The sequence below is a fragment of the Macaca nemestrina genome, chromosome 7 (genome assembly GCF_043159975.1).
Source record: "Macaca nemestrina isolate mMacNem1 chromosome 7, mMacNem.hap1, whole genome shotgun sequence".
Lineage (NCBI taxonomy): Eukaryota > Metazoa > Chordata > Mammalia > Primates > Cercopithecidae > Macaca > Macaca nemestrina.
In genome coordinates this window covers 36,969,262-36,994,937 of record NC_092131.1, presented here as the reverse complement: position 1 = coordinate 36,994,937, position 25,676 = coordinate 36,969,262, and the positions used below count along the sequence as shown (strand labels likewise).

The 25,676-nt window shown below is 34.5% G+C and overlaps 1 protein-coding gene across 9 annotated transcripts in view; it reads left to right on the top strand.

Moving 5' to 3' along the window:
- The window catches only part of LOC105494311 (pecanex 1), a 209,971-nt gene that overhangs the window by 71,080 nt on the left and 113,215 nt on the right, over positions 1–25,676 (top strand). For 5 of the 9 annotated variants that reach the window (XM_024796707.2, XM_011762634.3, XM_011762631.2 and 2 more), the window contains 2 exons: positions 5,030–5,162; positions 11,928–12,112. The exons of 2 other annotated variants lie outside the window; for them this stretch is intronic. In XM_024796707.2, the coding sequence (XP_024652475.1) occupies positions 5,030–5,162; positions 11,928–12,112 (318 nt within the window). The remainder of the gene's footprint in view (positions 1–5,029; positions 5,163–11,927; positions 12,113–25,676) is intronic. 2 more of the 9 variants (XM_011762633.3, XM_071099946.1) reach the window with 2 other exon arrangements.

Below are 25,676 nucleotides of genomic sequence, written 5' to 3'. Positions count from 1 at the left end.
TCACCTATAAAAGTAAGTAATACTTAAGTTATATTTGTTTGGCTGGTGGACTTGTGGAAAATATCAGTAAGGATATGCAAATTCTCTTTAACTCAAAGCTTAGCTAATAATTTTTTATTTTTCCTTGAGATGGAGTCTTGCTCTGTTGCCCAGGCTGGAGTACAGTGGCGTGATCTCGGCTCACTGCAACCTCCAGCTCCCGGGTTCAAGCGATTCTCCTGCCTCAGCCTCCCAAATAGCTGGGACTACCAGTGCCCGCCACTACACCCGGTTAATTTTTGTATTTTTAGTAGAGATGGCGTTTCACCATATTGGCCAGGCTGTTCTTGAACTCCCGACCTTATGATCCACCTACCTCGGCCTCCCAAAGTGCTGGGATTACACTGTGCCTGGCCATAGCTAATAATTTTGTTATTGTTTGCTCCAGTTCCTTGGCTTGTCAAAAAGTAGGCCAGTCCTTTAAAATGTTTTCAAAGATGGAAATTATTTTAATACAGAATTGATGCTTAGAAATTGAGCAGTGTTCTTTGGCTTCCCAGAAAATGACACTTAAAAACATTTATTTATTTACTTATTTATTTTTTGTTATTTCCAACAAGAATGAGCTTGAAAAGCATTTGTTGTTTCATTGGAAGAAAATCTTTGCATGTTGATGGTAGCATCATTCTTGGCTGACAAACTATGAAAGGGAAAAACTATTTAGATAAAGTGGATTTCATGCTTAGACTAATAAAACATTCCTTTTAGAATGTTTTTGCAAAATTACTTGAATGTTTATGTCTTTATATAGTAATTTTGTTGTTAGGTAAAATCATTTTTGTCCTGAACATTACAATGTATTTCAGAATGTTTGCAGATGTCTTTTATTTTTCCAAGATGTATATATACTTGTTCGTTTCATACTTTTGTCATCTTTCTTAAGAATTTAATTTCCTAATAGCATTTTTCCTGATCTTTTTGAAGTACTAAATGCATATTTTTATTTACATGATCTTTCCAGATTTACTCCTTTTTCCCCCCACAATAAACATTTCTCACTGAAAAGAACATCTGAGCAATTTCCTCTGTCTAAATTTTTATCAATTTAATTGAAATTGAGCTATTGCAAGATGCCAGCATAGCAGTACGTGACAACTAGAAAGTAACTTATTACATACAAATTCTTTTATAAATTAATCAGGTATATGATTGACATCATTTTTAAATAGCATCTTTATCTGTATATATTTATATTCACAGCTTCCAATTTTTGAGATAGACTTCGGATAGCCATTACCTCCTACCTCATTAAATTTTGCTCTTTGGGCATCCCAGCCATTCTAGAAGTATATTAGTGCCTTTAATGCTTTCTCTGCTTTCATCCACAGAGTAAAACCAACTGATAGTAATTGTAATACTACCGTAAAAAATAAATAGTTGCACTAAAATAATTCATTTTAGAATGTGTAGCATTTTCCTTATCTCATTGAGATAAATGTGAAGTAACTCCTGAGGTAGGAGGTGTGTATTATGGATTAAACTTTCTTTGTTATCTTCAGGAACGGACCAGATCACAGCTGTCTAAAATGTCAGAGAATATTTTTGGTTTGTCCATGAATTGAACTTAGGCATTTAGTAAATGCTTAAACTTAATTGAGTGATTGCGTCAGTATAACTAAAGTAAAAAGCTAAATTACCTGAAGTGTCCTCTTATTTTTATTTTATTTTGTTTTGATTATTTTATTTTATTTTATTTTAGATGGAGTTTCACTCTTGTCACCCAGGCTGGAGTGCAGTGGCACGATCTTGGCTCACTGCAACTTCTGCCTCCTGGGTTCAAATGATTCTCCTGCCTCAGCCTCCCGAGTAGCTGGGATTACAGGCACCTGCCACCACACCTGCTAATTTTTATATTTTTAGTAGAGACAGGGCTTTGCCCTGTTGGCCAGGCTGGTCTCGAACTCCTGACATCAGGGAATCCACCCACCTTGGCCTCCCGAAGTGCTGGGATTATAGGTGTGAGCCACTGCGCCTGGCCTGAAGGTGCCTCTTAAACTTATTATGATCGTGAAGTCAGTCTTTTTAACACAAATAAATGAATAGAAAGTCGAGACGTGTAAGTTTGAAAAAATACATTTAAAAATATATGACTCTCTGGATATATACCCTTGGAAGTATTTTATATGACTTGTCATTCACGGTTTTTGAATTGCTTGAATGTTTTTTCTTTTTTACCTACACATGCATAAAGTTTAGTTGTCCTAGAGTGCTAATTTTTCACTCTCTGCATTTTATGCTCTTACTATTGAATTAATTTCATTCTTCTTTGCCAGAGATACTGGGTTTTAAGCAGCGTCAAAATGTCAACTCCAAAAACAGTTTTTAAAATATTTTCTCCCTTCTCTCTGATTCCCTAGTTAAAAGATTAGATTTTTTGTTTCTGTTTTTTTTTGGTTTACTATTTTTCTTCTATAAAGTTAAATGATTCAAAAAGAGTTTATTACAATTGGATTCTGGAAGTGAATTTTTATCAAGTATGGCTATAACATATGTGACTGTGCTTACAGCAAATTATTTTAAGCTTTAAAGACACATTTTTCCTCCTTTGGCTGGAATAGAACTGGACCCCTACTCTACTGTATTCCAAATAGAGCTGTTCTGTAAGTAGCACATTCCCAGGGACATGGCTTAATCTTACATACTGTGACCATAAATTGTAGTGTGGCATTTTCCCTTGAATGTGTGATACTGTTAAAGCAGTTGCCATAGTAAACATTTTGAAAATTCTTGGAACAGTAGGTGTTTACCCCCTGAATATTATAAGAGACAACATAGACAGTAATCATAATTCCACTTTAACATTGTTCACTGGATGCCTAAACTTTCATCTTAATGTGTTTCCAAGACTGTTAAGAAAGTAAGTGATATAATATGCAGCTATTTTGCAGATAACAATATAAATGGTGTATTACTAGTAAAAAAAAAAAATTGTTTTCTGAAGAAACCAAGAAACATTTTGATTAAAAGTGGACACTGTAGTTTGTCTTTTCACTCCAGTACTATGGAATAATTAGCTTTTACTTAAGATTAACACCATGAAGTCTTCAGTAGAAGGAAGATAGTAAAGAAAACCATCTCCTATTTCTCTTCTTCCTATACTCAATATTCAGTGATTACATACTGCTTTTTTCCCCAAATCCTTCTGAATAATTTTGGTACATTTTATGGATTAAATTATCTTCTATAAATTATGTCTGGGTAAATTTTACTCTGCTATTTTGGTTGAAACAGTATCTACAACTAGAAAAAATGTTTGAAAGTCTCTTGATGTAGTTGGATTGACTTGTAAATTGAGCGTAGTAGTTTGTTACAAATAATGCTTTATAAATAATAGCATAATAGTTTGTAACAACTGTAGAAGAGAAATCTTTAATATAATATTCCACAAAATAATTCTTGAATTGAGTTTTTAAATAGTGATTTAAATTCCATAACCTGAGTTAAACCTTACTGATGTCTAAGAACTGTTAGCAAGTATACCAATTGCTCATCTCAGTTTTCATTTCTTCCCTCAATTGGCTTGTTTTCTTCTCTGCTTTGTTTCGTCCTTCATCCATTGATTGCCCTACCCTAATACATGTTTTCTCCTTTGTGGCAATGCTGATTGCATTTTCATTTCATTGAAGTCATGGTTGTCAGGAATTGGCAAAGTATGTAATGTGCCTTGTAGCTGTGGTAACAAAAAGGCAACCTTATCTATCTAGATAAGTACTGTTCAAAACAACTTTGTGTGATGATGGAAATGTTCTATCTGCACTGTCCAGTAATGGTAACAACTAGCTACATGTAGCAACTGAGCACTTGAAGTATGATTCATGAATCTCAAGAACTGAATTTTTAATTTTAATTTAAGTTTAAATAGCCACAGTTGTAGATGACCGGATTTAATCAGCATCTTTTGTTCTAATAGACCATATATAATTTTTGTATACATGGACTTTTACCCCACAAGTAAAGGAATTTAAAGGAAATTTCATGTTTGAAAAGAATGTTTCTGTGCTAACTTGTGTTTTTGTTCATATTTAGCATCAAAATGCCCTTTCTCAAAAGCAAAATGATTCCCAAATTATTTAGATCACACAGTTGTTTTGTTTTATATTTAAATGGGTGAAAATCATTTTACATTTTGCTTTAGAAACCTAAATCAGTCGATCGGTGTGGTTTTGTAAGATCTGTGTAGTTCTTCTAAGCCATTGTTGTGATGTTCTCATGTTGTATGCTTGGCTTTAGTACAAACTAAAAAGGTACAAACAATAAAGTACAAGCTTGTTAGATTAAGCTATGAGTTCCTGTGCTTGCCAATTTGCTGATATTTGCTTCCTAAAGTTGAGTGGACCAGAGCCAGGGGCATGGCGTTGAATAAAGTTTGATGGTAATGAAGTACCTTCATAGTAAAATATATTCATGCTCTGTTGAATTAACACACTGGTTTTGCAACTTCACAACCAGAGGTTTCATTTAATGCTGCCAAAATTATGGCACAGGGTACTGTGAGATAAACTTACTGCCTTACTCTTTGTCATCAGCAGTGAAATGTACTGTCTTTGCTGTTTTTACAATACTCATGAATGTAAGAAACTAATGCCCTATTCCCATTAGTGGAAACTAATCAATACTGTGCTTTTAAGGTTGACTTAATTAACGGGGCGGTAGAGGAATATGGGACCAAAATAAATGAAACTTTCAGGAAAAGATTTAAAACAACAGAGATCTTAAAAATAGGAAATTGAGGTTGAAGAGAAGATGGCAAGGCTAGATAATAAGTCAAAAACATTATTTTTAAAGAAACAATTATCTTTAAATAAATGACAGATACTTTTTGTGTATTGCCTGATAGGACAGATTGACAGTATACATGTGAAAACAGTTTGGATTAATTAGACAAGTTCACTTTACCCATGAGGGTGGGAAGTCAAGGGAAAGCCAGGCTCAGCTGCTATTTACATCTTTGACCTAGGCTCCTGTTTGACCTAAGTCTGTCTTGATGCAGCAGCACAAGCCAGCGAGGAGGCAGTGTCATTTCGCCGCGAACGCAGCACATTTAGGCGCCAGGCAGTACGGCGCCGGCACAATGCAGGGAGTAACCCTACCCCTCCTACATTGCTCATCGGATCACCCCTAAGGTATGGTATTTTCAATTCCACCAAGTATAGCATGCATGTAACAGCCCTTCTAATCTGTTCCGCCAGTCCCAAGAAAGCATTTGAAGAGCTTTGTTTTTCTTTTCCTTTCTGTTTCTTTCCTATACTTTTAAGCCCTTTTCGGCTTTTTCTGCATGTGACCATGAGCCTGTTGCATTATGCATGCTTTATGTTGCACAATGATCAGATTGGTTTAGTCAATTTTAAGTTGCAGAATCACTTGAGGGCAGTTATAGGATGTATATAGTAGGTCTTAGTCAGCTTTCCTTTTTTTTCCTCTCACTTCAAATTAATAATAATGCAACATTTTCCCCAATATTTTGACATTATTTAATATAATATGAACAAATACAAACTGAGTGGTGAGCTTGTTGAGGAATAACAAATAATTCACTTAAACTTGATAAGCCAGTTTGTTTTATTTCACTAAAATATGATATATTTTATTTTATATTGCCTAAACTTGGTGCCTTTTATAATCACCAGGATCTGGTAAATGACAGAACTAACATATATAATTTATGTGAAGTGTGGTCAGTTGGAGAGAGATATATATTTATATGTATATCTTTATTAAATTTTTCAAGCTCCGTAGTATAGTAAACAAAAACATCATAACTTTTTCCAGTAGTCCTAAGAAAACATCCATTCGTAACATTATGGATAATTTTTCATTAAAATTCTAGTAACTACTTTATTCTTAATTCCATCAAATCTGATGAATCCATGCCCTGAATTAGAAATATAAAAATCTATCCAAAAGACTTGGGCTTTAATTTATTTTAAGAATACAAAAACAGATATAAATACTTTTTTTGGGGGGGCGGGGGACGTTCTATTGCCCAGGTAGGAGTGCAGTGGCATGATCTTGGCTCACTGCAACCACCGCCATCCAAGTTCAAGTGATTCTCTTGGCTCAGCCTCCCAAGTAGCTGGGATTACAGGCGCATACCACCATGCCTGGCTAATTTTTGTATTATTGTAGAGACAGGGTTTTGCCATGTTGGCCAGGCTGGTCTTGAACTCCTGACCTCAAGTAATCCACCTGCCTTGGCCTCGCAAAGTGCTGGAATTACAGGCGTGAGCCACTGTGTTCTGCCCCAAAAATGGATATAAATACTTTACATATGCTTACTTAAGCAGTGCATATATTATACAAAATACTTTTATTAGCCTCTGTGTCCCAAAAGTACCATTTTACAAATTATTTTCCAGCTACATTTTAATTTCAAATTCAAAAGGAAGAGCATTTAATGAAATAACTGCTGTTAAGTACATGGTAGGTTGGAAGAGATAAACTCCTCTTGTTAAAACCTTGTTCTTGAAACAAGCAAAATCCTGGTTTCTTTAAAATATTTTATTTCATACTCCCCTGAGATTTAAGACTTGCTTGTTTTCCTAGATTTTACATTACAGTCAAGAACTTTGTGTTTAATGAGGCACCCCTGGAATATCTCTGAATGTGCTGTGATTCTGGGGGCTGCCCAGTTCACAAATTGTTCATTACTCAATTAAAGCTCCTTTAAATTAAAAAATAAAAATAAAAAGTCTGGGCGCTCTGGCTTACGCTAATCCCAGAACTTTGGGAGGCGGAGGCGGGCAGATCACCTGAGGTCAAGAGTTTGAGACCAGCCAACATAGTGAAACCTTGTCTCTACCCCCCCAAAAAAAAAAAAAAATTAGCTGGGTGTGGTGGTGCGCGCCTGTAGTCCCAGCTACTCAGGGAGGCTGATACAGGAGAATTGCCTGAACCCAGGAATTGGAGGTTGCAATGAGCCAAGATCATGCCACTGTACTCCGGCCTGGGTGACAGAGGGAGACTCCATCTCAAAAACAAAACAAAACAAAACAAAACTTCGTCTTTCATAGATCATGTTCCTAATTAATTCTTCAATAAGTCAAAATTCTATAAAAAGTAATGTGGATTAATTAAACCAATATTTAAAATATAAAAATGAGAAGACAATCAATTTAAAAGAAACGCTTGTTCTAGAAACCTTTTCTGAGCCCTTTGCTTTTTGTGAGCGTTCCTGTTCTTTTTCCTCTCTACCTTGCCTTTTCGTGCCTGAAGTAACTTTTCTTTCTGCTGATGGATTTGGGGCATAATCTCAACATGCAGAAAGAGCTCAGCATTTTAGTTTACTTTTTCTATTTTGTTTCTAACCTCTTCTTTTTGCCCCTTGAATAATACTTGCCAAAGGCAACTTTTTTGCTTTCTTACTCCATGTTTATATATCTTAAACTTTTTTTTTAACTTTTGCTTTTCAGTTTTTAAAAATTATTTCATTCTTTGCCACTAATGAGCCTGCTGGATACCACTTAGCAACATATGCAGACAAATTAGTTTTTTGTCCTCTATCAGGTGGAATATTAAAGAGCTGTGTTCTAACTCCAACCAGTCACCTACAATTTTCCTGTGTTTTTCTAGGGTTTGAAATACATTACCATTCAAATGAGGATGTTGTGTACTACCTTTTTTTTTTTTTTTGAGACGGAGTCTTGCTCAGTCCTCTAGGCCAGAGTGCAGTGGCACAATCTTGACTCACTGCAACCTCTGCCTCCTGGGTTCAAGCCATTCTCCTGCCACAGCCTCCTGAGTAGCTGGGATTACAGGTGCCTGCCACCATGCCCAGATAATTTTTTGTATTTTTAGCAGAGACGGGGTTTCACCATGCTGGCCAGGCTGGTCTTGAGCTCCTGACCTCGTGATCCACCCCTCGCCCTGGCCTCCCAAAGTGCTGGGATTACAGACATGAGCCACCGCACCCAGCCCCTACTACTTATTTTTCAAGGGTTCACATTATAGTTTTTGAAAAGTAGTTGTCTAGTAATCAGCTTGTAGTTTTTGTTGAGGTTCTAGGATATTCCTAGTACCAAGGTTACATATATCTTAAATAAGCTGACTTCATCATGGGTAAAGTACAATAACATTTATCTATGGGGAATTAGGGAGAAACACCAATTTATTCATCTTTTGTAACTGTAAAAAAATTCAGGTAAAGAATATTGTGTTATTTGTCAGTGTGAGTTACAGAATAGTAATCTCATCTTTAAATAAATATAGGATGATATGGTCATTTAAAATTTGGAAAAATTGTCAAAAAGAAATGGAATAGATATGGCAACACTTTCATTGCAAGTGATATGTAAATACTAGTAAATATACTAATTTATTTTAAACTTTAATGAATAAGTAAGTGACCATCCAAAAGGCAACTTGGTAAAATATATGTCCCCAAGGATTGGGAGTGAATTATCAGTTTTCTTACAAAGAGAATTTGAATTTATTTTATAATGCTTATAAAAATATACTGTTTCAGAATTATTTTTTAAAGTTTTATTTGAAAAAATTGTTTGCTTTATAGGTAGGTTTTGTTGGCCTTTGCTAATTCTTCCCAGTTAGGCCTAAAAAAGACAAATATTTAAAATATTTATAATTCAAATATTAAGAGTTCTGCATTTATCCTAAATGTGTATCTTTTTAATTCTAGTTAATGGGCTGGAATGGAATGAAATCATCAATGCATTTCGGGGAAGGGGAAAAACGCTTTAGTGTATTCTTAAATTTATTTTTTTAATACAAAATTTAAAAATCTGTAATAAAATAAGGTCATAGTAATAACTAAGAATTCATGATGAGGAATTCATAGGGGCCCCTTTGTGGTGCTCAGAAATGAATCCACCAAATATATTTTTTTGTACTTTATACAAAACAGTCATCTGGGTTTTTCTAGAATATAGAGATATATAAGAATTATGTAATCATACTCTTAGACTTTACATTTTAGTTGGAGAGACACATAGGAAGGTAACTAGCAGTATAAGCAGAATGTGCCAAGTGCCAATTAAGTGATACAGAAGAAGGAAAGACGAAGACCAACTATTTTTCAGTCATTCATAGTAGAAATGTTAACAATTAAGATTGCATGTCAGTGGTGCTAGTAATAGCTGATAGTTTTAGACCTAAACTTCTGCCTTTTCTTTTGCAGTGTTACAAAATAGTTGCTACCCTTACTCCAACTGGTAGTTTTGACATAGAAGTGTAAAAAAAGATTTATTTGTACCATTATTAGTTTAGGATAAAGTGCAGCCCTCCAGGAATATGTTTTCTAACAAGTTATGTGAAAATTGTGGACTTTTTTATTTCTGTTAAAGGATTATAACAATAGGAATTCAAGAGACATCAACATTTATTTGTTATTTTCTCTTCCAAGCCATATTCCAGTCTCATTTACATGGATCCATCATTTTAGAAAATCTTTAAAATAATTGGGAAAGTAGTAATTTCTCAAAGGATATTAGGCCTAAGTTTGATAAAGTTTTTAAATATTTGGTATTTTGAGATTAAAATTTATTAGAAATTTTAATAAAAATTATCTAAATTTAATAAAAATTATCTAAATTGATAGTAAAAAACCTGATGTTTCTAATAACATGGATTTTTCTGATTTTATTTATTTTTAATTCTGGAGTTGATTTTTATGCATTGTCTAATATCTTAAAAACCTTTTTGTATATTGGGTATACATTGTGCATCTCTGTGTTGAAGATGAGCACATACTCAAATACTTCATGCCAAAATACGTCCAACTGCCATATGGCAACTTGGCTTATGATGTCAAGTGAAAAAATTGATGGAAAAATTTGTTGAGTACCTATTTTGTAAAATTCTGTGTCTTCTGAACCTGAAGGGACACATGGTACCTGAACTATGAAAACCTTTTTTTTAATAACAATGATAAACTTCTGAGCATTATCCAGGGGATGAAGAGTAGATAAAATTCATCTAGATTTACTTCTAACTTGTAATATTTACTACTAAAACATTTTTTTCTCAGTATTTTCTTCCTTGTGAAATTTGTCCTTTTTGGTAAGGTTTGTGGATAAGTTTAGATAGGTTCTGAGGAAGAGTAACATAAATTATATGTGTATGGAAGATAAAAAACTTACCTGATTATATTAGTTCCCAAGATTATCTGCTGATTTATTTCTATTCTACAAATATTCCAGTCTGAAGAAATTATTAAATACTTTTATCATTATGGCTTAAAAAATAATGCCAGTAAGGACTGACAACTCCACATTTTGTAAACTTAGTTTTTTCATATGTTGTGTGCATTCCTATCCTCTGCCTAGAATGTGTGCTTTCCATTGGTGAAATGAAGTACTGCAGGTTAATAGGACTTCTTGGGACGATGGAAATATTCTATGATCTGTTCTGTTCTATATGGTAGACACTAAGTACTTGCTACTGCCTGCTTTGGTAGCTATTAGCTCTGGTAGCACTAGGTATGTTATGTAGTTACTGAGCATTTGAAATATTAGCAAGACCAAGGAACTAAAATTTTAATTAATTTGGATAGTCACAGGCTACTGTATCAGACAGCATAGTTCCAGAATATAGTCTATTATCATAACCACAGGCTTAAGAGAGATATATATATATGTTTCAACATAGCCTTTTATTTCTTGGTCATTCCGCAATACATGAGTTTGTTTTATGTGTACCAGAGAAACAATTACATCGAATTCAAAGGATTAGAGAGATGTTGATACTCATGAAAAATGATAAAGTAACTGAATAAGTCCATCCTAAGTAGGATTCTTTTATTCATTCTAGAGGTCTAATAATTTTAGTTGCAGACTCTGGGATTGTTAAAGGTAAACTTCAATCGGCAGATTGCAGAGTTGCATTGAACATCATGTAGAGAATAATAATTATACTCAAAACATTTTTTCATGAGTTTTGTCAGTTTAAATTTGACTAAATATTATACTAAGAACATTAAAATTCATAGTATCATAAATAAAAATATGAAAGTATAAAATGAGTTAATGTAGTCTCTTAATTTAGATAATTTTTTATTAAAATTTCTAATAAGTAAATTTTAATCTCAAAATACCAAGTAATTAAAAATTTTATCAAACTTAGGCCTAATTTCCTTTGAGAAATTACTAGTTTCTCAATTATTTTAAAGATTTTCCAAATGATGGATCCATGTAAATGAGACTGGAATATGGTTTGGAAGAGGAAATAACAAAATTTGTTATGGGAATGTAACTACTACCTTGTATATAAAGCACGCCTTATTTCAGAAAGATGTAAGCTTTTTATAGATAACACTTTATATTAATTCTACTTCTGACTGTATCCCATGGCCATTTGTATTTCACTTGGTTGAGTCAGCTTTTCTGGTTTTCTTGCACTAGTTTATGATTTTTTTTCACTCAAGATTGTTATTTTGGTTGCATTTGATAAAGATTATTTGGTTTTCAAGTGCATACAAACTTGTTTTATTGTGAGTTTGAGAGCTCAGAATATTTGAAAGAACAATTCTAGAGTTATTACAGGGCTATAAATGAAAGTGCATATTTAGCTGAAATATAGGGCTTATCCATCGGGGACCAGCTGCAGCACACATATATTGAAAGTACTTATGATTCTTTTTTGCTGCTTTCTTTTTCCTTACAGTAGAATTTAGTTGGCTTGTGGTGGAAAAAAGTTGCAGATTAACCAATTTACATGTACATTTAATGTTGACTGCATTTGTCACTTCAAATTTATAAGGACCAGAAGATTTAAGTTGGCAGTGTAATCTGTATATTTTACAAAGTTTGTTGGCTCTTTCTTAGGTTATGTTGAGAAAAAGTGCCTTTTTGAAATCAGTTTTCTATATTGACTTCAATCTAGGTATTGTTTTCTCTTTTCTTCCCTGTAATGTCTCCCCAATCCATGTTTTTTCCTAGCCTTCAAGATGGTCAGCAAGGCCAGCAGTCCACAGCCCAGGTCAAAGTCCAGTCCCGCCCCCCTTCCCAGGCTGCAGTGCTCAGTGCTAGTGCCTCCTTGCTGGTGAGAAATGGGAGTGTCCACTTAGAAGCATCACATGACAATGCATCTGCTGTAGGCGGTAGCAGTTTGCACGATGAACTTGGTATGCAGGCCTTATGTAATCTTGATGATACAAAAACTTTAATGCAGCAGATGATGGGTAACGATTACAGTTCTTTTTTGAGATAGCTTCATTTTGGAACTATGCATAGGAGTGCTTTTTATATAGGATTTGCCCTGTGTATTAGGAAAATGTGACTTTTGCTTTTTCCTTTTATGTTTCTCTCTACTCTTATTCTACATTTTCTTTTGGTCATGTCCATTTTTAATAGGTAGTTAAAGTGTTAATTATGTTCACACTCAATTCTGTTTTTCCCAGGCATTTGTACTATATAGGAGAAAACGTTGACTTTTAAAAAAAAGTTTCTTACTAAACTTTAATTTCTTTGAATATTTTGAATGTGCTTTAGGAAAGGGAAAAGTGCTTTCTAATTGTCTGCCACTATAGAATCTTTCTTTAAGATATTCTGTTTTTCACACTATGTCCGTCATCTGTAGTAGGATTTATTTTAATTCAAAATACAGTACTCTGAGGACAACATGGCTCCGTACTAGTGTCACATAATAACTTTATAAAGCTTATTTCTTGTTCTTGTCAATATATCTATAAACATATAAATTATTGAATAATTAATTCTCAGAGGTGTGGTATCGTTAAACATCAGTGATACATATCTACTCAAATGTCTGTGTTATGCATTATTTAAGGATGATACTTTATATTACTTTGGTTTCTGTGTCTCTGTATAATCTAGCTTTCTTGTTCTCAGAATACAGGTTAGTAATGGTTTAAGTAAATAAAATCTAGTTATTCAGAAATATTCACTTGAAAGCATTTACTCATTGTGATTTTGTTTATTCATGTTATAATTGCTTTTTACTTATAAAGTTACTGTTTCAACTGGAAGGATATGAGGTATAAGTTGCCCAAATTAGGATTTAATAAAACTTTATATGCTACCTATTTATTGACTCTTTTTCTATTTTGTAAAAATGCTGAGTTGTAGAGAGGTATTAATAAGTATGTATGCATATTGATGAAAAGTGTCATCTTCAGCAGATCTCACAGACACTTGAAAATGGTAAACTAAGATATTTATAACATTAGAATGTATGGTGATTTCTAAATAAAATGAGAAAGCAATAAAACATTTTAAATTTGGAATGCTGTTGCTTTTGAGTTTGTGATTTGTAGAGGCAAGAAAATTTATAAGGAGGCTGCTTGGGGGAGAATGAGGTAGACTCCAATTTAGCTACTTGTTTTAGTTGTAAGCAATACTTCTTTAGTTGCAAATATATTCAGTTATATAATTACTTTATATTGCTCTTTCTCTTTGCTTAACCCAAAGGATTTGTGAATCTGTGAATATAAAATTACAGTCACCATCTCATTGTTCATTGGCTTTATAGTAGTAGATTGGCTAAAATAAAAGGCTTCATTTTAATCCCTTTCAGAGTTTTAGACTTTTATCAGATCAAGCATAAAATTAAACAGTAGATTATTTTCCACCATAAGAATTCTTAGTTTGCTCAAAAAATTTGCTAAGCAAGCTTTAATGATAAAGTCTCATTCTAAATCCACATGCCAATTATTGAAAATATTTATGAGGAACTGCCTTTCCAGTTCTGAAGATTGAAAAAACCTCTTCTGGTTGGAGACGACTTTAGCATCTGCTGGTGGATATTCAGGATATTCTCTTGAAATTTGGGTTTTATCTTTTCTGTTAACTGCCACCTTAAACTAGGTCTTGCTCTGTCGTATTTGGATGGTACCAAATTGAATGCTTAGTAATAATTAGCACAGAACAATCAATGGAGTGTGTATACCTGTTCCAAAGCCTATAAAGTTGGCCAAAAAAGATTCTGAAAATGAACTGCAACTGCACTTAAAGGAATTGGTAGAGAAGCTAGAATATTTTTGTTGTGTGGTTTAATTTTCTACATGATTTTAATTAGCAGTGAATTATGTAAATGAAAATACGTGAATGAATTGGGTACTTTATACTCAAATATGTTAAAGTTGGCTTCCAAATTTAGCTGCTTCTATTAAAAAATTTTAACCAGTTTTTACATGTGAAAGTATATGCATATGCATAATTTGTTTATATAAAACATACATGCATATGCACTAATACATGTTTGAGTACATATGTTTGTGTATGTACATGTACGTATACCATTTTGGATTAAAGAAAAAAACTCTGAATCAGACATTGTTTAATTCTAAGCCTAGATAGTTTTCCTAAACTGTGTTTTCTACATCTTTATTTTGTGGTGTCACAATAGGTAACCATATCCATTTCCTGTACTAAACCCTGAGAATCCTTATTTCTCTGCCTTTTTGAGGTTACCAGGAAACATTAGACATCATGGAAAAATTCACTGAAAATAGTATTACAAGGATTTTATTAGTAGCTTATTAAGCAGAGGGAAAAGTACTTGTATCATCTGTATTCAGCAAGCAAAATTAATCATGATTAATTTTACAATTTGAATTATAAGTTGCATAATTTAAAAGGAAAAACTTAGGCTGGGCTCGGTGGCTCACACCTGTACTCCTAGCACTTTGGGAGGCCAAGACGGGCAGATCACTTGAGGTCAGGAGTTCTAGAGCAGCCTGGCCAATATGGTGAAACCCCATCTCTACTAAAAATACAAAAAATAGCCAGGCATAGTGGTACATACCTGTAATCCGAGTAACTCAAAAGGCTAAGTCACGAGAATTGCTTGAACTTGGGAGGTGGAGGTTGCAGTGAACCAAGATTGCACCACTGCATTCCAGCCTGGGTGACAGAGTGAGACCCTGTCTCAAAAAAAAAAAAAAAAAAAAAAAAAAAAGGAAAACCTTAGATGGTTTTCTTTCTTATTTATAGCTTTCATTTCCATGTGAACCTAATTAAAAAAAAATTGGGTTCAAATGACTGAAGTGTTGGATGAGTTTTGGAAGTTAACATCTTTGAAAATGATAGTTCTATCAGAATTTCTCAAATTCTTCAATGTAATATGTTGCTCTTTATTTTAAAGACCACATATTAAGGGTTAATTTTCTTCTGATTGGTCTTTTATTGGAATTGCTATTTGTTACTGATTTTTTTTTACTGTTTTTTGAATTAAACACAAAAATTCTAACTAAATAAAACAAGCTGTGACTTAGTAATGCCCAGATTAAGTCACACAAGAGACTCTGAACTCAGGTAGCCTTATAGTTCCATTTTATATCTACTAATCTTTTCTATAGAATTTGGCAATTACTTCTCAGTTACTAATCCTAGTTTTCTCTTATAAATTAAGACTAATAAGTTGATGCAATGATGAAACTTGCCATTATAGCTGGTAGTTACGCTCTTAATGTGCAACACAACATCTCAAACAAAATGTTCTAGATGAGATCAGATAGAACAGGAAACATTGCCTGTGGTTTTTTTCTGTGTATGAAATTAGTGGTCGGGGTGAGGAAATGCTTTGAAAGTGTATATGAAGTTATTATTTTGTCTTTATGTGAAAAATTTAAAAATTACTGTTACAATGTTGACAAGACATGAGGACAGGAGAGTTTTATATTTATCAAGACGTAATTACAAAGCACATATATATCATGAGTGGTATTTCTCTGGGTAAGACTTTCTTAATGTATCTGAGTTTTTGATGCTTGAATTGATTTTCCTTAGGTTTTCTTTTGTTTTATTACTGGATAAGGATTGACAAAGGAGGTATTCTTTGAGGTAATCTGCTTTATTCTAGAGCTTCTTAACTTGAAAATGTAGTTGGCTATAGGAGAATTATTGAAGGAAACCTGGCAACATTGCTCTTCCTATTAAGCAGTTCGTAGCAGAAATATAATTTGGAAGCTTTAAAATTTTCTACTTTAAAAAAACAGAGACTCAGATGAATCTACAATACTTTTAGTCACTTTTATTAGAGTTAGTCTTGGTGTTTTAAAAAGGATTGTATACACTACTCTGTAGCATTTTGGGCTATTAATACTTTTCCTTGTTACTATTAATACAGAGTCAGAGGACTGTAAAGGATCTTAGAGTTTATACGTCAGTTCCTTATGTTATGGTAGATGATTTTCATTCATCTGAACAAAAAAGTTACATCCTCTTGCAGCAACCTTGATTTTGTCCTTTATTATTGTTTTGAGTACAAAAAAAATACTAAATTCTATTCTTTGATCCTTTTTGGGGAATGAAAGTAAAATGTTTATTTTGACCAAAACAATAAAAATACTTCATTATGCTTCCAAGGAAGAAGTATTAAAAAGTTTAAGGGCTATATTCTACTTTGTTTTGGTAAAATTAGAATGTGCTTTTCCATCCTTACAACAGAAATACAAGTTGACAGATTCTGGAAAATACCATGAAGAAAATTAAGTCATCTACAATCTCATCACTCGGAGATATCCACTATTAGTATTTTGTAATTTATTCCTTCCAGTCTTTTTAAATGTACATGTTTATATGCACTTAAAAAAGTAGAGTTAGGATCACGTTATGTGACTTTTGTGCTACTGTTGGAGTTTTGTATCTCGCTTTTTTCATTTAGCAGTCTGAACATTTACTCATGTTATTAGCTGTTCCTTGTTTTTTTTTTTTTTCTTTTTTTTGAGACAGAGTCTCACTTTGTCGCCCAGGCTGGAGTGCAATGGTGCAATCTTGGCTCACTGCAACCTCTGCCTCCTGGGTTCAAGAGATTCTGCTGCCTCAGCCTCCCGAGTAGCTGGGATTATAGGCGCGCGCCACCACACCTGGCTAATTTTATATTTTTAGTAGAGACGGAGTTTTGCCATGTTGGCCAGGCTGGTCTCGAACTCCTGACTTCAGGTGATCCGCCCACCTCAGCCTCCCAAAATGCTGAGATTACAGGCGTGAGCTACCACGCCCAGCCTCTTTAATTTGTTTTTAAGTGGCTGCAGAATTTTTTGTCACTTAGATGTATATGAAAGACAGTACAATATAGTGGACTCTGGAGCCAGACTTCTTGGCTTCAAATGTTTACCACTTATTAACTATGCGATCTTGGGAAAGTTATTGTCTTGTCTTGTGCCTCAGTTTCCTCATTTATCAAAAGATGGCAAAAATAATGCCTACTTCATAGGTTTATTGTGAGGATTATATTTATTAAGCATACAGTTAGAACAGTGTTTGACAATTGTAAACTTGTTATATAATATCTTTGTCATTATTGATAAAATATTATATCATTATTTAACCAGTTAACTAACCCCATTGTTAGTCTTCATGTTGTTTCCTGATATTTACTATTGTAATGAACACTGTGCTGAATGTCCATTACATAAGCTTTTGTGTATAGCTGCTGTGATTATTTTCTTAGGGTAAATAATGTTGACATGAAATTATCAGTCAAGGGGAATATACATTATTGGGGCTTTGATATATACTGTTAATTGCTTTATGGAAAGCGCTGGTCTATACTTTATCTGGTAGAGTTTGGGAGGATCGCCACAAATATTACAAGTTAGAAGTAAATCTAGATGAATTTTATCTACTCTTCATCCCCTGGATAATGCTCAGAAGTTTATCATTGTGGGAAGACTACTAGAATATTATTTCAGATAGTTTTGGGTGCGTGAACAGCTCTAGGAATTTTACAGAAACTTACAGGGACAGGTTGAGATATTTAATTTGTCTCTCACTAGTATGTTGTAAAGAATTCATTGAATCTCTAGACTAGATTATCTGCTTTCTAACATTAATAATTATTAAGATTCTAATATAAAGCTGGTTAGTATATGCATTAGTTGGAATATATGTTAGATTCTTTCAAGGAAAGACCCTTCCAAAATCATTGAAATGAAAGACAAGTTTCTATTTCTCTCATGAGAACCATTGGGAGTCTAATGGGATCTATTCCTGTCATGATGGATGGATTATGTTATCTTTCACATGTGGCTTTCTTGCCTTGTCCAAAGGGCCTGCTTTAGTCATTGACATTTTCCAGCAAACAGGAATGAGGAGGGAGTAGAAAAGATCAAGGACATCTAGCCTTTATCTTCCTGATTGAGATTTGGAAAACATGCCTTTCATTTTCTCCCACCTTTCATTGGCCATACATAATCATGTGACAACTTCTTGCCACGGGAGAGGCTGAAAAATGGCTCTAACTAGGTAGACAAAAGCCCAGCAGAAATTCAGTGAGGGGAAGATTCTGTTCAGAGGAACACAGAAAATGCTCTTGGCAGTGGCTATCTTTGGGTAGTGAGGAACTTTCTTTTTACATACTACTTTTTAATTTTCCAATGAGTAATAATTTTTAAATGAAACCATGAAACAGAATGGCAAATACCAATATAATTCCCCCATATCTTAGTATCTGGTGGGAATTTCACTGATGGTGTGCTGTTACATGCTCATCAGACTCTTACTGGTCAGTCTTTATTTTCCTGTTTCTTTGTCAACTTTATGGATATATAATTTAGGTACAGTAAATGGCATCTGTTAAATGTATACAATCCAAGGAGTTTTAACAGATGTGTATACCCGTCAAATACCTTAATCAAGATGTGAGTGTTTCTGTCACCTTCAAAAAATTCTCTGTGCCCTGTTGTAGTCCATCTCTCTGCTGCCTCTGGTCATGGGCAACCACTAATCTGCTTTCTATCATTATGATTTCCCTCTTCTAGCAGTTGATATAAATGGAATCATATAGTATACAGCCTTTCGTATGTACTTTTCCTGTAGTGTAATGCTTTTTGAGATTCATCGTACTGCTTGCATGTGTGAGTAGTTTGTTCTTTCTTACTGCTGAGAATTCCATTGTATGAGCAGGCTGTATATTGCTTATCTGTTCACCTGGCGATGGTTGTATTGTTTCCCGTTTTTGGCTGTCGTGAATAAAATTTCTAAACTGTCTTTTTGAAAACAGTTCTACATCCCCACCACCAAATTCCAGTAGTTCTCTTTCTTGCCAACATTTTCTTTCACTGGCCTTTAGAATTGTAGACATAATGGGTATATAATGGTAACTCGTTGTGGTTTAAATTTAAATTTCTCTTATGACTAAAGATAATAAGCATCTTTTGATGTTTTTATTGGCCACATACATATATATCTTCTTTTGTGAAGTGTGTCCAGAAATTTACTCATTTTAAAAATTGAGTTGTTGGCCTTCTTCTTCTTTTTTTTTTGATATGGAGTCTCACTCTTGTTGTCCAGGCTGGAGTGCAGTGGGGCAATCTAGGCTCACTGCAACCTCCGCCTCCTGGGTTCAAGTGATTCTCCTTCCTCAGCCTCCCAAGTAGCTGGGATTACAGGCACGTGCCACCGCGCCTAGTTATTTTTTTTTCTTTCTATTTTTAGTAGAGATGGGGTTTTGCCATGTTGGTCAGGCTGGTCTCGAACTCCTGACCTCAGGTGATCTGCCCACCTCAGCCTCCCAAAGCGCTGGGATTACAGGCATGAGCCACCACGCCCAGCCTGGGTTGTTGGTCTTCTAACTGTTGAGGTGTGAGTTCTTTTGATATTTTAAATACAACTTATTTGTCAGATACAAATTACAAATATTTTCTCCCATTTTGTGGCTTGTCTTTTTGTTTACCTAACCAATCTTAATGTCATCAATATCATTATTATAGATTATTTTACCCAAGTAAGAATAACTTGTCTTTTTGAAAACAAAAATGGATAATGAAATCACAGCAAAATATGAACTTGTACATTCACTTTTGGAAAGTTCGGCTGATTTGGGATTAGCAAGCAGGAGTGAAGTCTTTAACAATTAATTAAAGCATGTTTTCTTAACTCAGAACTAGATAATCAGATAGCCATGTCAGTAAAATATATCAGTATGTAAATCTCTCTTACAGTTGCCAAGCAATAGAGATATCTGTGTTTCCTTACCAGTTCCCCAAAACTGTCTTCTAAACCAGACTTTCTTCTTACACCTACCTTTTTCGTTATTCGTCTGATTTAAAAAGCTAGAACAGCATTGCACATACTAAGAAAAAAGACTTGTTCTAAATATTGAAACTTGAAGTTACAAGGACATAGTGACTTGATTTCCATTGTATCATGAGGATTAAAGAAGTTTTTGGAGCCTAAGATTCTTGGTCTAGGACAGGTGTTGGCAAACCACCACCTGTGGGCTAAGTTCAGCTCTATACCTACCTGTTTTTATAAATAAATAAAATTTGTATTTATGTTCTGTGTTGTCTATGCCTGCTTTCATGTTACAGCTGTAGACTTGAATTGTTGCAACAGAGGTTATCTGGCCCATGAAGCCTAAAATATGTAGTATCTGACCCTTCACAGGAAAAGTTTTTGGACTCCTTTATTTCTCCCCTAATCTAGGGAGAAACAAGTCCCTTAACCCAGGGGTCCCCAACCCCCAGGCCATGGACTGGCATGGATCTGTGGCCTGTTAGGAACCGGGCTGCACAGCAGGAGGTGAGCGGGGTGTGGGGAGCAAGCATTTCTGCCTGAGCTCCTCTTCCTGTCAGATCAGTGGCAGCATTCATTTCTCATAGGAGCGTGAACCTTATTGTAAACTGCACATGCGAGGGATCTAGGTTGCCCGCTCCTCATGAGAATCTAATGCCTGATGATCTGAGATGGAACAGTTTCATCCTGAAACCATCCTCCAATCCCATGGATCCATAGAAAAATTGTCTTCCATGAAACTAGTCCCTTGTGCCAGAAAGGTTGGGGACCGCTGCGTTAACCAGTAAGCAGCAATATAGGGAGTAATTTCTGTTTGGGTGAAAACTGAGTCAGCACTTACGATTATAAGGGAGGTACTATCCAAGAAATTAGAATGGATCTTAAAGGCCTTCTCTTTAAAAGTATAGTAGTATATTCATTGAGATTGCATTATGAACACAATGCTATCTCCGTCAGATTATTTTTTGAATAACGTTTCTATTATTGAGTACTTCAGTCATATAGAATGTATGTGGTCCCCCAAATGTCTCTGAAAAACTCACTTTATACATTTACTGCCCATGCATCTCTCTTTGTTCTTATAGCCCCTCTCTGCCCTATGAGTAATACTAAAAAAAGAGAAGTCAATGTAGAAGTGCATCTGGCTTGGAGGACACAGAATGAAGGGAAGGTTGAGGAGGTCGGTGGTTAAAGAAGAAAATTATCCAAGAAATTTAAGAGACTTCTTTTGTTTTTGATACTTGGAATTAGAAAAGCCCTATAGATGATTTGTTCTAGTAACCACCTCCTTCCAAGATACATATAGGTATCTTTAGAAAAATGAGTGATGTCAAGAATATAACAGCCTGGGCGCAGTGGCTAACACCTGTAATTCCAGCATGTTGGGAGGCCAAGGCAGGAGGTATCACTTAAGCCCAGGAATTTGAGACCAGCCTGGCAGCATAGCGAGACCCCCATCTCTACAAAAATTTTTTAAAAAGTAAGCCAGGCGTGGTGGCATGTGCCTGCAGCCCCAGCTACTCAGGAAGCTGAGGTGGGAGGATCCCTGGAACCTAGGAGTTTGAGATTGCAGTGAGCTATGATTGTGCCATTGCACTCCAGCCTGGGTGACAGAATGAGTCTCTGTCTCAAAAAAGAAAAAAGAAAAGAAAAAAAAAAAAAAAAAAGGAATGCAATTTGAGTTTCTTAGGTGAGTCCTATTCTTAAAATTCTTATGTGCTCAACTTCGTGTTGTGTGGTGAGGATTTTTACTGATAGGACAAGTTAGAGAATCCCATTAACTTCCCATGTCTTCTGTCAGTATCTTGGGAATGTTTATCAGAATTTGCCTGCTGGACCGTTCATGGCTCTAGGCAAATGCTTCAGGTATCCTTGGTGTTAAGTCAGTATCCAATTTTACTCATCTTCCTGTGGCTCATCACTTATTTATTGACCTATAGTTGTTACTTTGAAATATTACTTTGAAAGAATGGTTGTGTGTAATTAACTAATTTTATGAACAATAACAGTATTCAATAAGACTGCTAAGAAATGCCAGATATCTTAACTTTTTTTTTTTTGAGACAGGGTCTCACTCTCTTGCCCAGGCTGGAGGGCAGTGGCATGAACACAGCTCACTGCAGCCTGAACCTCCTCAGCTTAAGTGATCCTCCCACCTCAACTTCCCAAGTCATTAGGCCCATGGGCACATGCCACCACACCCAGCTAGTGTGTGTGTGTGTGTGTGTGTGTGTGTGTGTGTTTGTAGAGATGAGGTCTCACTATGTTGCTTGGGCTTGTCTTCAACTCCTGGGCTCAAGCAGTCCTCCCACCTTATTTCCCAAAATGCTGGGATTACTGGCATGAGCTGCTGTGCCTGGCATATCAGCTTTTTGTGTATGTGTCTTTAGAGATGCAGACCCTTGGCCAGTATAATTTTTACAAGTCTGGCATATCAGCTTTTTGTGTATGTGTCTTTAGTGATGCAGACCCTTGGCCAGTATAATTTTTACAAGTCTGAAATTCCAGTTTGTAATCTTGTTTATTTTGTTAGAAATTGATTTTTTTTCTCCTTAAATCATGACAGAGGCATTCTATCAGATATAATTAATTGGTTACAGTTGAATCATGATGAGATGGCTTAGTTTATAATCCAAATTCATGTGAGAAGGACATATTTCTTTGCTCTGCTTTCTTCTCTATTAGAAAAAATTAGTATTGAAGCATTTTTCTTAATGCAGAATAATATTAAAATAGGGGTATTGTAATGGCACATTTTACTTTGGACCTAAAGTTTAAATATGATGGTTTTAATCCCAAAAGAAATAGTAAAATTGCTGTGTATGCCAAGAAAACTTGTACAAATTTAACATAATCTTTATAAACCAATAGTAATATATATTTATTTCTGGTTGGTTATTTTTTAAGCTGCCTTCAGTAGGTTACATTAGCACATTAAAATACATTTTTAGTGTAATTTTTTTCTGATGTGTTCGTCTTCGGAGTAAAATTTGGTACTTCTAAAGTACCTAGAATTGTTCTTTTGGAGTGAAGTTGGGACTACACCATGAGGCCTTATTACAATGTTAGTTTGTTCTGATAAGTGCCATGTGTATTTTTGAGAACCTAAACATGCTTCTGCTTAATAGACAAAAGTCTCTTAAGGAAAAGAAGAAAAGCACTGTTGAAGTCATGTACTTCTGTTAAAATCATAGCCTCCCTTTTAGACATATTTATGCTTCTGCTTAAATTTTTAGATTTTATTACTTATTAGTAATTTGCATAGAATCATTCAGAGTTGTAAATTTAGGTAGTAATAGAACTACTCAATTCTTCCAACTCTCTGTCTCGAAAAGCTTTTTTTTGCATTCTTTATGTTTACTTATTTAAAATGCAACTATTTCTATATAAATTTAATATTAGATATTTATACATAAAAGAAAACATGGTAGTATAATGACATATTCTTTTACTGTTTCATTTGAAAATTACAAAGATAATATCTTTAGCTGATTTTGTTACAGATACATATTATTTTTAGTATACCAAGAACAGAACGTATATATTAATAAAAATCCTTTGGAAAGCTTACATGCTGAGAAATACTACGACAGTTTAAGTTCTACTGAATACAGAATTAACTTATTTCTAAAATATGTATAAAGTATGTTATGACAATACATTTATGCGTTCTGTTCTTACTGAGTTTCACATGGAGTAACCAAGCCCTTTGCTCTTTGTTAATCTATGATTTAGTCATTTAATGTAGTTAATAATAATTCTGCATTTATGCAGTCTGTGATTTTGAGCAGATATTTCTTTTTTCTCTTAATGTAAGTTTAATTATGATAGCACCATTAATTATTGACTATCCAATAAATGAATACAGAACAGAGCATAAAAAACTACAATTAAAATTTTTTTTAATTTTAAGTGAGCCAGTATTTTTAATTTTTTTTGGTAGCAACTTCTGTAATTCACCCTACCACTTTAAAAAAGTGATACATCTAAGAAGTAGCCAAGTTGACAGCTTGTATCATTTCATTTTAGCTCATTAATCCAGTTTCTATTAGAGGTGCTAAGGATGAATGACTTATGACTTAAAGACGGGGGTGGGGGCCATCTCAAATAATTCACATCTTGAAAAAAGACAGCAAATGAACTGAGCATTTCATAGAAAACCTTTTTTTCCCCAACTTATCTCAAGAATATATTATTCTGACAAAAAAAAATGTGGCTACAGAAAACACCATAACTTTTATGATCCATAGAACATACTCAAATAATTCAAATTGTTATTTTTTTCTGGTTCTAGTCATTTTAAAGAATGAAGTAATGCTTGAGATGTTCTGTAAACCCTTAGTCATATTAGTACATTATAGAGTCCTTTTACTAACGTTTTTTCAAGCATTTCACTTAAATAAAAAATCCTTATTGCACACTCTTTGCATTGTAGGCATGGAAAAAAATCTGACTTTTAGCCTTGCCATCAAGTCAACATTGCCCTTTAAAATTCCTATTTTTGGCCAGGCGTGGTGGCTCACGCCTGTAATCCTAGCACTTTGGGAGGCCGAGGCAGGCAGATCACGAGGTCAGGAGATCAAGACCATCCTGGCTAACATGGTGAAACCCTGTCTCTACTAAAAATACAAAAAATTAGCCGGTGTGGTGGCAGGTGCCTGTAGTCCCAGCTACTTGGGAGGCTGAGGCAGGAGAATGGCGTGAACCTGGGAGGCGGAGCTTGCAGTGAGCCGAGGTTGCACCACTGTACTCCATCCTGGGTGACAGAGTGAGACTCCATCTCAAAAAAAAAGAAAAAAAAGATTCCTATTTTTAACCTCATTAATTCCAGCTAATAAAATAAAAACCTCATAAATACTCAAAAAGCACCCTGGACTAGACAAAGTTGTTGCAGAGTTGTACACCTCATTTCATTGCCCTCGTGGAAATTTATATTAATTAATTTATGCTCCCTTTTCATCACCAATATGGCTACCATAGATCCTCAAAGGGGAAGAATACATCTCAGGCAGTATGTAGAGTTTTAAAATTTCATTATCAGAAATCATTTGATATTATAAAGTTCATCTTAAGAGAATTAAAAAAAAATCTATATTCATATGCAACATTTGCAATCAATATGATTTTTAAAGCTTTTGTCAGTTTCATAGTGATACTTGGTTATAGCAATTGCTGTTTCTAAATGTTTCGTAGTGCTCTTGTGGTAGAAACATACAAGTAATGTTCATTAAATAATATGATTTAATTATCACCAGCAATACTAGCTCTTTCAATTCACTGACCTTTCTTAGATGCACTTGGACACTTTTCTTCTTAGAAACACAGCTCAGAATGCAGTCACACGATTTTGTGGGCTTGTAGTTTGAGCTATTTCAAACTTAAGAAGCTTTGCAAATGGCTACTCACCCCCTGCAAGTAGTTGTCAGGTGATTTTTAAACGTTAAATTCATTCATATGATCACCTGAATAGAGAATGTGCTGTGGGAAAAAGAAAAAAGAGATTGATATTGCAAAGCTGACTTAAGTCCCTTCCTTTTAATACCTGATTTTGTATGTCGATGTTTTAGCCTACTGTCCAACATTCCTTTTCAACTCACATCATGCTGAATTATATGCAGATTATTGTTTTAAAAATATTTTTTTATAAAGGTTATGGTATGTTTTCTTAGGATGTAAAAACTTACGAAATTTAGTATATTGTGAAGGGAA